The sequence below is a fragment of the Euprymna scolopes genome, chromosome 46 (genome assembly GCF_053919585.1).
Source record: "Euprymna scolopes isolate OS-2025 chromosome 46, ASM5391958v1, whole genome shotgun sequence".
Taxonomy (NCBI): domain Eukaryota; kingdom Metazoa; phylum Mollusca; class Cephalopoda; order Sepiida; family Sepiolidae; genus Euprymna; species Euprymna scolopes.
In genome coordinates, this window is record NC_136527.1 from 115640126 (window position 1) to 115653619 (window position 13494).

The 13494-nt window shown below is 25.4% G+C and overlaps 1 protein-coding gene across 2 annotated transcripts in view; it reads right to left on the reverse strand.

The window, feature by feature from the left end:
- Nucleotides 1-5457: 5457 nt before the first annotated feature.
- LOC145271417 (uncharacterized) overlaps nt 5458-13494 on the reverse strand; it is a 10673-nt gene continuing 2636 nt past the window's right edge. For both annotated transcript variants that reach the window (XM_080126948.1, XM_080126949.1), the window contains 2 exons: nt 13292-13494; nt 5458-8304 (listed from right to left, as the gene is read on the reverse strand). The exon at nt 13292-13494 is cut by the window's right edge. In XM_080126948.1, the coding sequence (XP_079983074.1) occupies nt 8182-8304; nt 13292-13494 (326 nt within the window). In that variant the 3' untranslated portion in view covers nt 5458-8181. The remainder of the gene's footprint in view (nt 8305-13291) is intronic.

Consider the following 13494-nt stretch of genomic DNA (forward strand, 5'->3'; position numbering starts at 1 on the left):
AGAGCTGCGTCAATGTTCCTGCCGCAGTTCCTGTATGACAAACAGATGTGGATGCCATAAGAATTCACTAATGTGCTCTGATGCTTGTGGATGTGGTGATGGCTGTGAAAATTCAGAGGACTGCAATGAAGAAATAGATGACATTAGTGAAGATGACATGGAATAATATAGAAATGTACAATATAACTATACCTAATATATAATATATATTTTTTTTCATTAAGAATACTTGAAAATGTAAATTGTCTCTCTGCCACAAATTACTATCTAGAGCAGTCTCTATAGTGTACCCATATATTTTTTTCATCTCAATTGGCCCAGTGTTTCTCTAGTTATAAGATTTAGAACATTATGCCAAATCAGGCGGAAAATTGTTTTTTTGCCCCCTCACGTCCCCAAATTGGGGGGGGGGTATCAATTTTTTTTTGTGCAACATTGGTAACCCAGCCTACCATATAGTACTGATAGGAGTATGAATGCCCACAAGGCAATTTCAGTTTTGAACCAAACGCTCCCCTTAATTCCTATGGGCTGTGCATTATTTTGGAGGCCATCTTAGGCAAAAGCGCCCTTTGTCTACCCTGTATCCAGTGATTTTGGTTTTGAAATATGGGGGCATTCACTATATGTTAAGAAAATCATTGAAAGACAACCCAGTGTCCTGATATTTTGGCAAAAAATAAAGTTTCTACTATATTCTCATGATTTTTCGTAGCCATTTTGAAAAAGCGCCCTCTCGTGATGAAATATGATGCTAATAGTTGGAAGACAAGTTGAAAGTTATTCGTTGTGATGTTCTTGATCATATCCAAGTGAAATTTCAATTTTGGCAAAATTCTTGAAGTAGATGACAACTGCTCCCTGACTATTTTGTAAATATATATTTTTTCATTTAAATCTTCAAAAGTTTTGTAAATATATATAAAAAGAAAATGTTGGCGAATATTCGAGCATGTTTGCTATTTGACGTGCTTACAAACACCCGACGCCATGTGCTTGTGCCAATGTCAAGGTTGAATCACCGGTGTTAGTTGAATTGTGCGCTTGTCACCGCCAGGCGGCGTCGTCTGCTACAGGGTATCTATTCTTTACTTGATCCCAATGGCAATATGACATCTTTGGGGTTAAATGTTTTTAAAAATTAAAACTTTTTATTGCAATTTCACCTCCATCAAAAAATTGAACAATTTTGCTACATGAGAGCAGAAGCTGCTCAGCACACCCTATCACATCTTGATAAAGTTCAAAACTGACTTCGAAATCTAGTAGGTGATACACTTTCTTTTCCCTGCAACCTTTTTTCCACAGAAGAGATATTGATTGTCCACCTCTGTTCTATCATTAGTTGTATGGTAAGTGCTCGTCTGAGCTCCAATCTATGGTCGCCTCTTGCCAAACTTTCACAAAAAATAACAAAAAAAAAAAAAAACACCCGACTAGCTACAACCAGAATCAACGATTCCCCCCACTGTGCCTAAATCTAAACACAAATTCCATGAACAAAGTTTCTTTCCTAGAATTGCACGCATGTGGAACACTGTTCCACTGGGCTACTTTCCGGCCAATTACAATACGGTAGCCTTCAAGTCCAATGTAAACAAGTTCTTGTGTATCCATCCCCTTAAATAATTCAAATTCCACGCAAACGATTACTAAACGACCACCTTATATTCATTAACGAATTGACGTAAATTTTGAAATTAATAATTACTAATAATTGTCAATTTATCGATTTTTGGTTTAAACACCTGATGATTTTAATCGACTTTTAAAGTTTATAACTTGACAATTTTTGCAACATTTCAATTTAGTGCAACGGTACAATTTTAAACAATAATTTTTTTTATACCGTGCTGAAATAACATTATTTTGAAAGCCATTCTTAACATAGGGAGGGAAGGGTGTTTTTTTTTTTTTAACTATTCTGAGATTCCAATTAACAATAAAAAGAAAAAAAGAAAGACATTTTGAAACTTTGATTTAACCTATCAAAAAAAAAAATATATATATATTTTAAGTAGGGCAGGGCGGTACAAAAAATACATATACACCGAAAATTCAATTTGTTAAAAAAATAAATTTAGGGTTTGTATTATAGATTCGAAAAAGTTGTCAGAAAACAAATATATAACAAATAAATGTTATCAAAGGCAAGATAAGTTACTTTTCTACCAAACTGGATAACTTTTTGTGTTTTTATTCAATGTAACATATTTATTCAGCTCGAAAAACATAGTGTTTACCGATGTATTCGAAAATTCAAGATGGCGTCTCACACCCTCTTTAACACCGTAAGTTTGGAAAAAGGTGTTATAAATAAAAAACTATACAAAAATACTATTAAAAACCTGCCGAATATATGTCAACCTATGTCACGGTAACATATATTGAGCGAGTTTTTAACAGTATTTTATCCGGTTTTTTATTTATAACATCTTTTCCCAAACTTACCGTGTTAAAGAGAGAATCAGACTCCATCTTGAATGTTCAAATACATCGGTAAACACTGTATGGTTTTCGAGCTAAATAAACATGTTACATTGAATAAAAACACGAAAAATATATCCAGTTTGGTAGAAAAATAACTTATCTTGCCTTTGATAACATTTATTTGCTATATATTTGTTTTTTTGACAACTTTTTCGAATCTATGTGTACAGTAATACAAACCCTAAATTTATTTTGTGCACATATGTAAGTGGTATTCCTCTGTATTTTATTTTTGTATTTTTAAAATTTTTTCAGCGGATTTTTATTTAATGGTCGCTAATCTACAAGATTATCAAAAAAGAAAAACATTCATATTTAGCATTTTTTAAATAGTTCTCCATTTACAACGTTCTAAATCGATCCCCCATTTTGGAATTACTGATTTTTTTTTCCGGCTAAATTTCGTGAATTTAGCCCTTTTCTTTTATTTGAAGCAGTCTGGCCTTTAAAAATGGCTAAATTCTCGAAATTTGTCCGAAAAAAAAAAAAGTTAAATATTATTATTTTTTTTTTTAATTTTTATTTTGATTATGATCCGCTAAAAATTAAAAAAAAAAAAGATGAAAAAAAAAAAGGTAAATGTTTATTTTAACTACAACAGAACACCAACCAATAAAATTTGTTTTTTTACAGGTTTTCGGGGTCGCTGACAACAAATCTGATATTCAAACCCATCGCAAATTTACCGTTTGCATGGTATTAACCCCTGAACCCTCGCACTATTTTGTGCCTACTCACTGTCATCATTTATGCCATTCTTACATGATGCGTTCATGCATGGTCGCGCGTAGTAAGGTGACTTGTCACATCGCGGAAGAATTTTTTAGCAGACACTTGAAATAACAAGAAAGTTTTCAAAAACAAAATGTCGTTCATTTTTCTGTGTTACTTAGTTTTTGATGCTTTTTTAATTGATCTAAAAAATTAACTTTTCACGAGTGGTCTACAAAAGCATTTTTATTTTCGCTTTTGATTTTTTTTTTTTTAGAGGAGGGGGGTAATTATAAAACTTGTACAATATTTAACAGGTACTTCTGCTGTTTAATTTACCGTTTTCCCGTAAGTAACGCGCCGACATATACCCAGCAGAAGAACTTTAATTTTTAAAAAAAATTCTGTTCTGGGGGGCAGTGGTGGGGCAGGGGGGACAGGTGGTGTTCCCCGGCCCCCTGCCCCTCCATCACCCTACCATGCACGAACGCATCATGTAAAAATAGCATAAACAATGGCAATGAGTTGGCACAAAAGTGCGAGGGTTCAGGGGTTAATACCACACAAACCGTAAATTTGCAATGGGTTCGAATAGCAGATTCATTGTCAGCGACCCCGAAAACCTATAAAGTCCCACATTTTGTTGATCAGTGTCCTCTTGTAGTTAAAGTAAACATTTACCAAAAAAAAAAATTGATCAAGTAGACTTTTTTATTTAAAAATAAATTTGCTGTTTTTTATTAGTTACACTTGATATTTACTAAAGAATATAAAAAAGGGAGGTAATTAGGGATTCTTTTGATAGGTTACATGTGTATTAGGGTTATCTGCCCTTTCCGATTCGTTGGACGCTTTTCTTCATCAAATCACAGTTAAACTTAATTTTCTTGAATAAAAAAAAAATAATCAAATTACGTGATTTTTGGAATTTTTTCATCCTTTCACGTAACTGGTCCAAACGTCATACAGACATGTTATCTTCACCAGACTATTTTTGTATTTTCTTTAATTTTAAAATGCTGTCACCAGTGCTAATCTGAATAAGCACCTAAAATGTTAAAAATATCCTTAAACATTTCCCCTCCATTTGTCCGGATCAAAAATTAATTATTGATTAAATCCTATTTCAGTCACTTAAATTTAGAGTTTGTTATAATTCTTTCGAAAATGAAAGCAAAAAATAGCTAAACTGCACAAGTGATAAATTTTCGTTTTCTTCTATTTACTTGGACAAGTTTTTTAGTGTTTTCACTCATTTTAAAGTATTTATTCGGTTCAAAAACAAATTCTTATGTGATAATAGAAATAAAAATAGAAAATTAAAAAAAAAATGGTAAAAATCAATTAATTTCAAGGTGGTATTTATTTGGTGAATTTCTAACATTTTTGATCGATAATCGCTCAAAAGTAGAAAATTATGCAAAATAGCTGGTAAAAATCAATCCAATTAATGTCACGATGATATTTGAGTGGATTTATGCCATTATTTTTTTATTCATTTCCAAGTTTTGAACGAGTATTGAAACTCCAAAGGTGGCAGCCTCATGTCTGTCATCTTTGCTGTTGTTGTAATACACAAACGCATTATCAAACAACCAAACACACGCAGTAATAATAAACTATAAATACACATACAAACAAACAACATGGGGGGGGGGTAATTTCCCAATTCTGTACTTTCACCTTACAATTTAGTAACAAAAGATACCGTGATTAATTTGTTGGGCATGTTTTACGATAGACAACAGAACAAAATTGTGGTATATATATTTATATATATATATATATATATATATATATATATATAAAAAATGTTACCAAAGGCAATACAAATAAATATTCTTCTGACCTGGATAAGATTGTGGTGTTTCAACTTATTTTGAAGTGTTTATTCGGTTCGAAAACCAACTAAAAATTAGCAGACATGTGTCATGATAATGTCTTTAAAGTCTCGATAAAAAACTTCAAAAAGAGAAAATTACACAAAAAGCTGGTAAAAATTCACCCAATGAATTTTTGGTGGATTTTAGCATTATTTTTTATTCATTTGCGAGTCTTGAACGATTATTGTGACTCTAAAAGTAGCAGCAACATGTCTAGTTCCATACTACTTGCCGTTCAAAGTAAATAAAAATAAACGCTTTAAAAAAAGTTCAAGTACAAAACACGTATCCAGTTATGTAGAAGACTTATTAAAAACAATTTTAATTTAAAAAAAAACAATTATTTGTTAAAAAAATTATTAAAAAAAAAACGTCTGACAAAATTAAACAAATGTTCATTTTATTTGTTGAAATTTTTTTTTAAAGAAATCAAAAGTTTTATTTTTTATCAAAAATTAATGTTCGTTAAATTCTATTTCAGTCACCTAAATTATTTAAAGTGCATTTATTTTTTTATACACACAAAAATCAAATGTGTTTATTCATGTGTTTGACGATAAATTTCATAATTATTGAAATTTTGTTTTCCTCCAAAAATGTTTCAAATTTAACACACACTCATGATAAATAATATTAGGGGGATCGGAACACAATTCATTGATTTTCTGGTTTGCCAATGTTTGTAGAAAATGATTGAAGGTCAGAATTTTCAATTTTTCTTCAACAGAATTAATTTTAGGGGAGGAAAAGGTAATTACATGCTTTTTAGTTTTCTTAAATGCGTTTCAAAGTAAATAACTACATTAAATAAACGCTTTAAAATAAGTAAAAAAATGTATTCAGTTATGTAGAAGAGTAACAGCATTTCGGTAAAAGTGCAGCATGTTTCCACTCTAAAAAAATCCTTTAAAATTGCACAACTTTTCTAAGTTTTCAAGGATGTTTCAAATGAAAATGTTTAAAATTCCAGAAAAAAAGTAGTTTCTAAGATGTGAAAGAATTAGAGTTATAAAAAGTGGGGGATCACATTTCTATATTAATTTAACTTAAAATAAGAACACAAATTATGTCCACTTTTTGTGGGAGTCAACGTAAAATGAAGACAATTTAACATAAAATTTGGTAATTGTGGCCTGCTAGACCAACACAAAACCTACTTTTAAAAACTTGTTTTCAAAGGGTTTTCGAGTGTGCTGAAAATGAATATCACATTTAAAATTGGGGCCGACAAGTTTTCACGATTCTAATAAGACACTTTTCCACATAAATGTGCACACTGGCACGTACAACAATGGCCAACATTTTTAACAAAGAATTACATTGCTTAATATTCGGAAAACTTATTTGCAGATAATTTAAATAATTTTACGTTAAATTGTGTTCATTTTATGTTGATCGACAAAAAAGTGTACAGAAAGTGAATGATCATTTTACATTAAATAATTATATAAAAGTGATCCCCAACTTACTTGAAACTTTTTTATTCAATTAATTCACACACACAATGATGTGTTTATGTGTTTGGCGATAAATGTCATAATTATTGACCATTCTTTTTGTTTCATTTCCCCCAAATATTTCAAATTTAACACATAAGAAATAATAAACGCATACACACAGATTACTAATAAACTATAATCACGCATCGAATAAAAATGTAAATGTTACAAGCAAATTCTTTTACCAATTCTGTACTTCAGGCACCGCCAAAAATGGCTGCAAAAATCAAGTTGTTTTTTAAAACGAAATTACATTTATTAAAATCCATTATTTCTGAGTAACTTTTTTTCCAGAAAGATAAAACCCTGAATTTTATCATATAGAAAGCAGAATAATGTAAAACTTTTTCTACTATTTTTAATTACATTTTAAATGTTAAAATTTCCCCAAAAGTTAGCAATTGACATTTTTTTGTCTTGCACAAAAAGCGTATATAAATATTTAAAAAAAAAAAGGTTTTTTGAAAGAATTAAGTTGTTTATTTTTAGTCTAAGATTTAGGGTGATTTTCTATTAGAGTATGCAAAAATATTATAAGTACCTGGATTTCAAATAATTCTACTTATTCATATAGGCAACCAGTTACTTCGCATCGATTTGATTAGTGTTTACATTTGTACTTGATAAAAAGCAAACTACGGAAGACCAAACTTGCCAAAAAAAAACTTATTTTTCAGTGAGGAAAAGTTCAATGTATTATTAACACTGAGGCTGGCCAGCACCAGATGGGTGACCATTTTGATGAGTTTGGTTTTTAATGTGTATGTGTGGGGGTCAGGCTCCCAAAAATGGGGGGGGGGGGGGGATTTAAAGCAGAATAAAAATTAAAATTGACCTAGTCTAGAAAGATTTCTCCTTCTTTGAACGAGGAAGAATTGTAGGATTTTTTTACTACATAAACAACCCCGAGGCTGGCCAGTACCAGATGGGTGACCATTTTGATGAGTTTGCTTTTTAATGTGTATTTGTGTGTGGGGGGGTCAGGCTCCCCAAAATGGAGGGGGGGTTTAAAGCAGAATAAAAATTAAACTACATAAGCAACCCTGAGGCTGGCCAGTACCAGAGGGTGACCATTTTGATGAGTTTGCTTTTTAATGTGTATGTGTGTGTGTGTGTGTGGGGGGGGGGGGTCAGGCTCCCCAAAATGGGGGGGGGGGGAATTTAAAGCAGAATAAAAAAAATTAAAATTGACCCAGTCTAGAAAGATTTCTCCTTCATTGCACAGGGAAGAACTCTAGGTTTTGTTGCCTACATAACATGCGAAGTTAAGCATATAAAACTATTTATCCATAAATAAAATATAAATTTGTTCTTTCCACAATTTTCATCACATATTTTAATAGAAACACTTTCATTAGAATATGTTGGCCGTAAAAAGGGCCGTTTTTGGTAACACTCTGGGGGGATGCAAGCTCGTGGGATGTCACTTAACCACCATCAATGGAAATCTATGTCTTCAGAGAGGAAATCTACTGCCAGTTCAACCACAGGTATCACTTCTTGATCACCAACATCATAGTCATCTGGTTTATAGTAAAATATAATGTAATGTTTTCTGCGGATTTCCTTTATTTCACCATATTTTTCAACTGCACCATCTATTTCCCAGTAATGTGAATACTTCGTGATTCAGGTATTCCTAAAAGAATCCCCTGTAATGACATTAGTTGGTCAGTCGATATATGTGGAAGTGCCTGCTGCAGTGTGTCACTTGAATAGTTCTGTTTAAAAAAGAAAAAAAAAAAGAAAAATAAATAATGCAAAAAAAATAGAATTAAAAGAATTAAAAAATGAAAAATACTTGAATAGTTCTGTTTGGAAAAGAAAAAAAATTATAAAATAAATAAATAATTTAAAAACAATAGAAAAAATTCCAAATTTATGCCAAAGAATTAAAAAAATAAAAAATACTTGAATAGTTCCGTTTGAAAAAGAATAAAAAATTATTAAATAAATAAATAATTTAAAAACAATAGAAAAAATTCCAAATTTATACTAAAGAATTAAAAAAATGAATACTTGAATAGTTCTGTTTGAAAAAGAAAAAAAATTAAATAAATAATTAAAAAACAATAGAAAAAATTCCAAATTTATACTAAAGAATTAAAAAAATCACAAATTTATACTAAAGAATCAAAAAAATTCCAAATTTATACTAAAGAATTAAAAAAATTCCAAATTTATACTAAAGAATTAAAAAAGTTCCAAATTTATACTAAAGAATTAAAAAAATTCCAAATTTATACTAAAGAATTAAAAAAATTCCAAATTTATGCTAAAGAATTAAAAAAATTCCAAATTTATACTAAAGAATTAAAAAAATTCCAAATTTATGCTAAAGAATTTAAAAAATTCCAAATTTATACTAAAGAATTAAAAAAATTCAAAATTTATACTAAATTAAAAAAGTTCCAAATTTATACTAAAGAATTAAAAAAATTCCAAATTTATGCTAAAGAATTAAAAAAATTCCAAATTTATACTAAAGAATTAAAAAAATTCCAAATTTATACTAAAGAATTAAAAAAATTCCAAATTTATACTAAAGAATTAAAAAAGTTCCAAATTTATACTAAAGAATTTAAAAAATTCCAAATTTATACTAAAGACTTTAAAAAATTCCAAATTTATACTAAAGAATTAAAAAAATTCCAAATTTATACTAAAGAATTAAAAAAGTTCCAAATTTATACTAAAGAATTAAAAAAGTTCCAAATTTATGCTAAAGAATTAAAAAAATTCCAAATTTATGCTAAAGAATCAAAAAAATTCCAAATTTATACTAAAGAATTAAAAAAATTCCAAATTTATACTAAAGAATTAAAAAAATTCAAAATTTATACTAAAGAATTAAAAAAATTCAAAATTTATACTAAAGAATTAAAAAAATTCCAAATTTATACTAAAGAATTAAAAAAATTCCAAATTTATACTAAAGAATTAAAAAAATTCAAAATTTATGCTAAAGAATTAAAAAATTCCAAATTTATGCTAAAGAATTAAAAAAATTCCAAATTTATACTAAAGAATTAAAAAAAATCCAAATTTATACTAAAGAATTAAAAAAATTCCAAATTTATACTAAAGAATTAAAAAAATTCCAAATTTATACTAAAGAATTAAAAAAATTCCAAATTTATGCTAAAGAATTAAAAAAATTCCAAATTTATGCTAAAGAATTAAAAAAATTCCAAATTTATGCTAAAGAATTAAAAAAATTCCAAATTTATACTAAAGAATTAAAAAAATTCCAAATTTATACTAAAGAATTAAAAAAATTCCAAATTTATACTAAAGAATTAAAAAAATTCCAAATTTATACTAAAGAATTAAAAAAATTCCAAATTTATACTAAAGAATTTAAAAAATTACAAATTTATACTAAAGAATTAAAAAAATTCCAAATTTATACTAAATTAAAAAAATTCCAAATTTATACTAAAGAATTTAAAAAATTCCAAATTTATACTAAAGACTTTAAAAAATTCCAAATTTATACTAAAGAATTAAAAAAATTCCAAATTTATACTAAAGAATTAAAAAAGTTCCAAATTTATACTAAAGAATTAAAAAAGTTCCAAATTTATGCTTAAGAATTAAAAAAATTCCAAATTTATGCTAAAGAATCAAAAAAATTCCAAATTTATACTAAAGAATTAAAAAAATTCCAAATTTATACTAAAGAATTAAAAAAATTCCAAATTTATACTAAAGAATTAAAAAAATTCAAAATTTATACTAAAGAATTAAAAAAATTCCAAATTTATACTAAAGAATTAAAAAAATTCCAAATTTATACTAAAGAATTAAAAAAATCCAAATTTATACTAAAGAATTAAAAAATTCCAAATTTATGCTAAAGAATTAAAAAAATTCCAAATTTATACTAAAGAATTAAAAAAAATCCAAATTTATACTAAAGAATTAAAAAAATTCCAAATTTATACTAAAGAATTAAAAAAATTCCAAATTTATACTAAAGAATTAAAAAAATTCCAAATGTATACTAAAGAATTAAAAAAATTCCAAATTTATACTAAAGAATTAAAAAAATTCCAAATTTATACTAAAGAATTAAAAAAATTCCTAATTTATACTAAAGAATTAAACAAATTCCAAATTTATACTAAAGAATTAAAAAAGTTCCAAATTTATGCTAAAGAATTAAAAAAATTCCAAATTTATACTAAAGAATTAAAAAAGTTCCAAATTTATACTAAAGAATTTAAAAAATTACAAATTTATACTAAAGAATTAAAAAAATTCCAAATTTATACTAAAGAATTAAAAAAATTCCAAATTTATACTAAAGAATTAAAAAAATTCCAAATTTATACTAAAGAATTAAAAAAATTCCTAATTTATACTAAAGAATTAAACAAATTCCAAATTTATACTAAAGAATTAAAAAAGTTCCAAATTTATGCTAAAGAATTAAAAAAATTCCAAATTTATACTAAAGAATTAAAAAAGTTCCAAATTTATACTAAAGAATTAAAAACATTCCAAATTTATGCTAAAGAATTAAAAAAATTCCAAATTTATACTAAAGAATTAAAAAAATTCCAAATTTATACTAAAGAATTTTAAAAATTCCAAATTTATACTAAAGAATTAAAAAAGTTCCAAATTTATACTAAAGAATTTAAAAAATTACAAATTTATACTAAAGAATTAAAAAAATTCCAAATTTATACTAAAGAATTAAAAAAATTCCAAATTTATACTAAAGAATTAAATAAATTCCAAATTTATACTAAAGAATTAAATAAATTCCAAATTTATACTAAAGAATTAAAAAAATTCCAAATTTATACTAAAGAATTTAAAAAATTCCAAATTTATACTAAAGAATTTAAAAAATTACAAATTTATACTAAAGAATTAAAAAAATTCCAAATTTATGCTAAAGAATTAAAAAAATTACAAATTTATACTAAAGAATTAAAAAAATTCCAAATTTATACTAAAGAATTAAAAAAATTCCAAATTTATACTAAAGAATTAAAAAAGTTCAAAATTTATACTAAAGAATTAAAACAATTCCAAATTTATACTAAAGAATTAAAAAAATTCCAAATTTATACTAAAGAATTAAAAAAATTCCAAATTTATACTAAAGAATTTAAAAAATTACAAATTTATACTAAAGAATTAAAAAAATTCCAAATTTATACTAAAGAATTAAAAAAGTTCCAAATTTATACTAAAGAATTAAACAAATTACAAATTTATACTAAAGAATTAAAAAAATTCCAAATTTATGCTAAAGAATTAAAACAATTCCAAATTTATACTAAAGAATTAAAAAAATTCCAAATTTATACTAAAGAATTAAAAAAATTCCAAATTTATACTAAAGAATTAAAAAAATTCCAAATTTATACTAAAGAATTAAAAAAATTCCAAATTTATACTTAAGAATTAAAAAAATTCCAAATTTATACTAAAGAATTAAAAAAGTTCCAAATTTATACTAAAGAATTAAAAAAATTCCAAATTTATACTAAAGAATTAAAAAAATTCCAAATTTATACTAAAGAATTAAAAAAATTCCAAATTTATACTAAAGAATTAAAAAAATTCCAAATTTATGCTAAAGAATTAAAAAAATTACAAATTTATACTAAAGAATTAAAAAAATTCCAAATTCATGCTAAAGAATTAAAAAAATTCAAAATTCATACTAAAGAATTAAAAAAATTCCAAATTTATACTAAAGAATTAAAAAAATTACAAATTTATACTAAAGAATTAAAAAAATTACAAATTTATACTAAAGAATTAAAAAAATTCCAAATTTATGCTAAAGAATTAAAACAATTCCAAATTTATACTAAAGAATTAAAAAAATTCCAAATTTATACTAAAGAATTAAAAAAGTTCAAAATTTATACTAAAGAATTAAAACAATTCCAAATTTATACTAAAGAATTAAAAAAATTCCAAATTTATACTAAAGAATTAAAAAAATTCCAAATTTATACTAAAGAATTAAAAAAATTCCAAATTTATACTAAAGAATTTAAAAAATTACAAATTTATACTAAAGAATTAAAAAAATTCCAAATTTATACTAAAGAATTAAAAAAATTCCAAATTTATGCTAAAGAATTAAAAAATTCCAAATTTATACTAAAGAATTTAAAAAATTCCAAATTTATGCTAAAGAATTAAAAAAATTCCAAATTTATACTAAAGAATTAAAAAAATTCCAAATTTATACTAAATTAAAAAAGTTCCAAATTTATACTAAAGAATTAAAAAAATTCCAAATTTATGCTAAAGAATTAAAAAAATTCCAAATTTATACTAAAGAATTAAAAAAATTCCAAATTTATACTAAAGAATTAAAAAAATTCCAAATTTATACTAAAGAATTAAAAAAATTCCAAATTTATACTAAAGAATTTAAAAAATTCCAAATTTATACTAAAGACTTTAAAAAATTCCAAATTTATACTAAAGAATTAAAAAAATTCCAAATTTATACTAAAGAATTAAAAAAGTTCCAAATTTATACTAAAGAATTTAAAAAATAGAAAAAATACTTACAGACTACCAAATAAATTGGAAAGTTTTTTAAATGAAATACATCTAAATGTTTCATAAAAATTTCATAAGAGTATGACAAATTATTTATTAATCCATTAATTAGAAGCATTTGACAAATATTATTTAATCCATTGTTAAAGGATAAATACATACCTTAATCGAATTAGAAATGGTGTCTACTGAAGCATTTGGCACCAACTCTTTATGTTTGCAGAATTCACCACTGATGCTCTCGGCGAACATTGTATGTTCCCTGGCAGATGACATGACCTCATCCAAATTACCAGCTACTGTGTGGAAAGATTTCTTGTATTGCTTTTCTATGGAGCTTAGTATTTCATGCAGACAAGCATTGA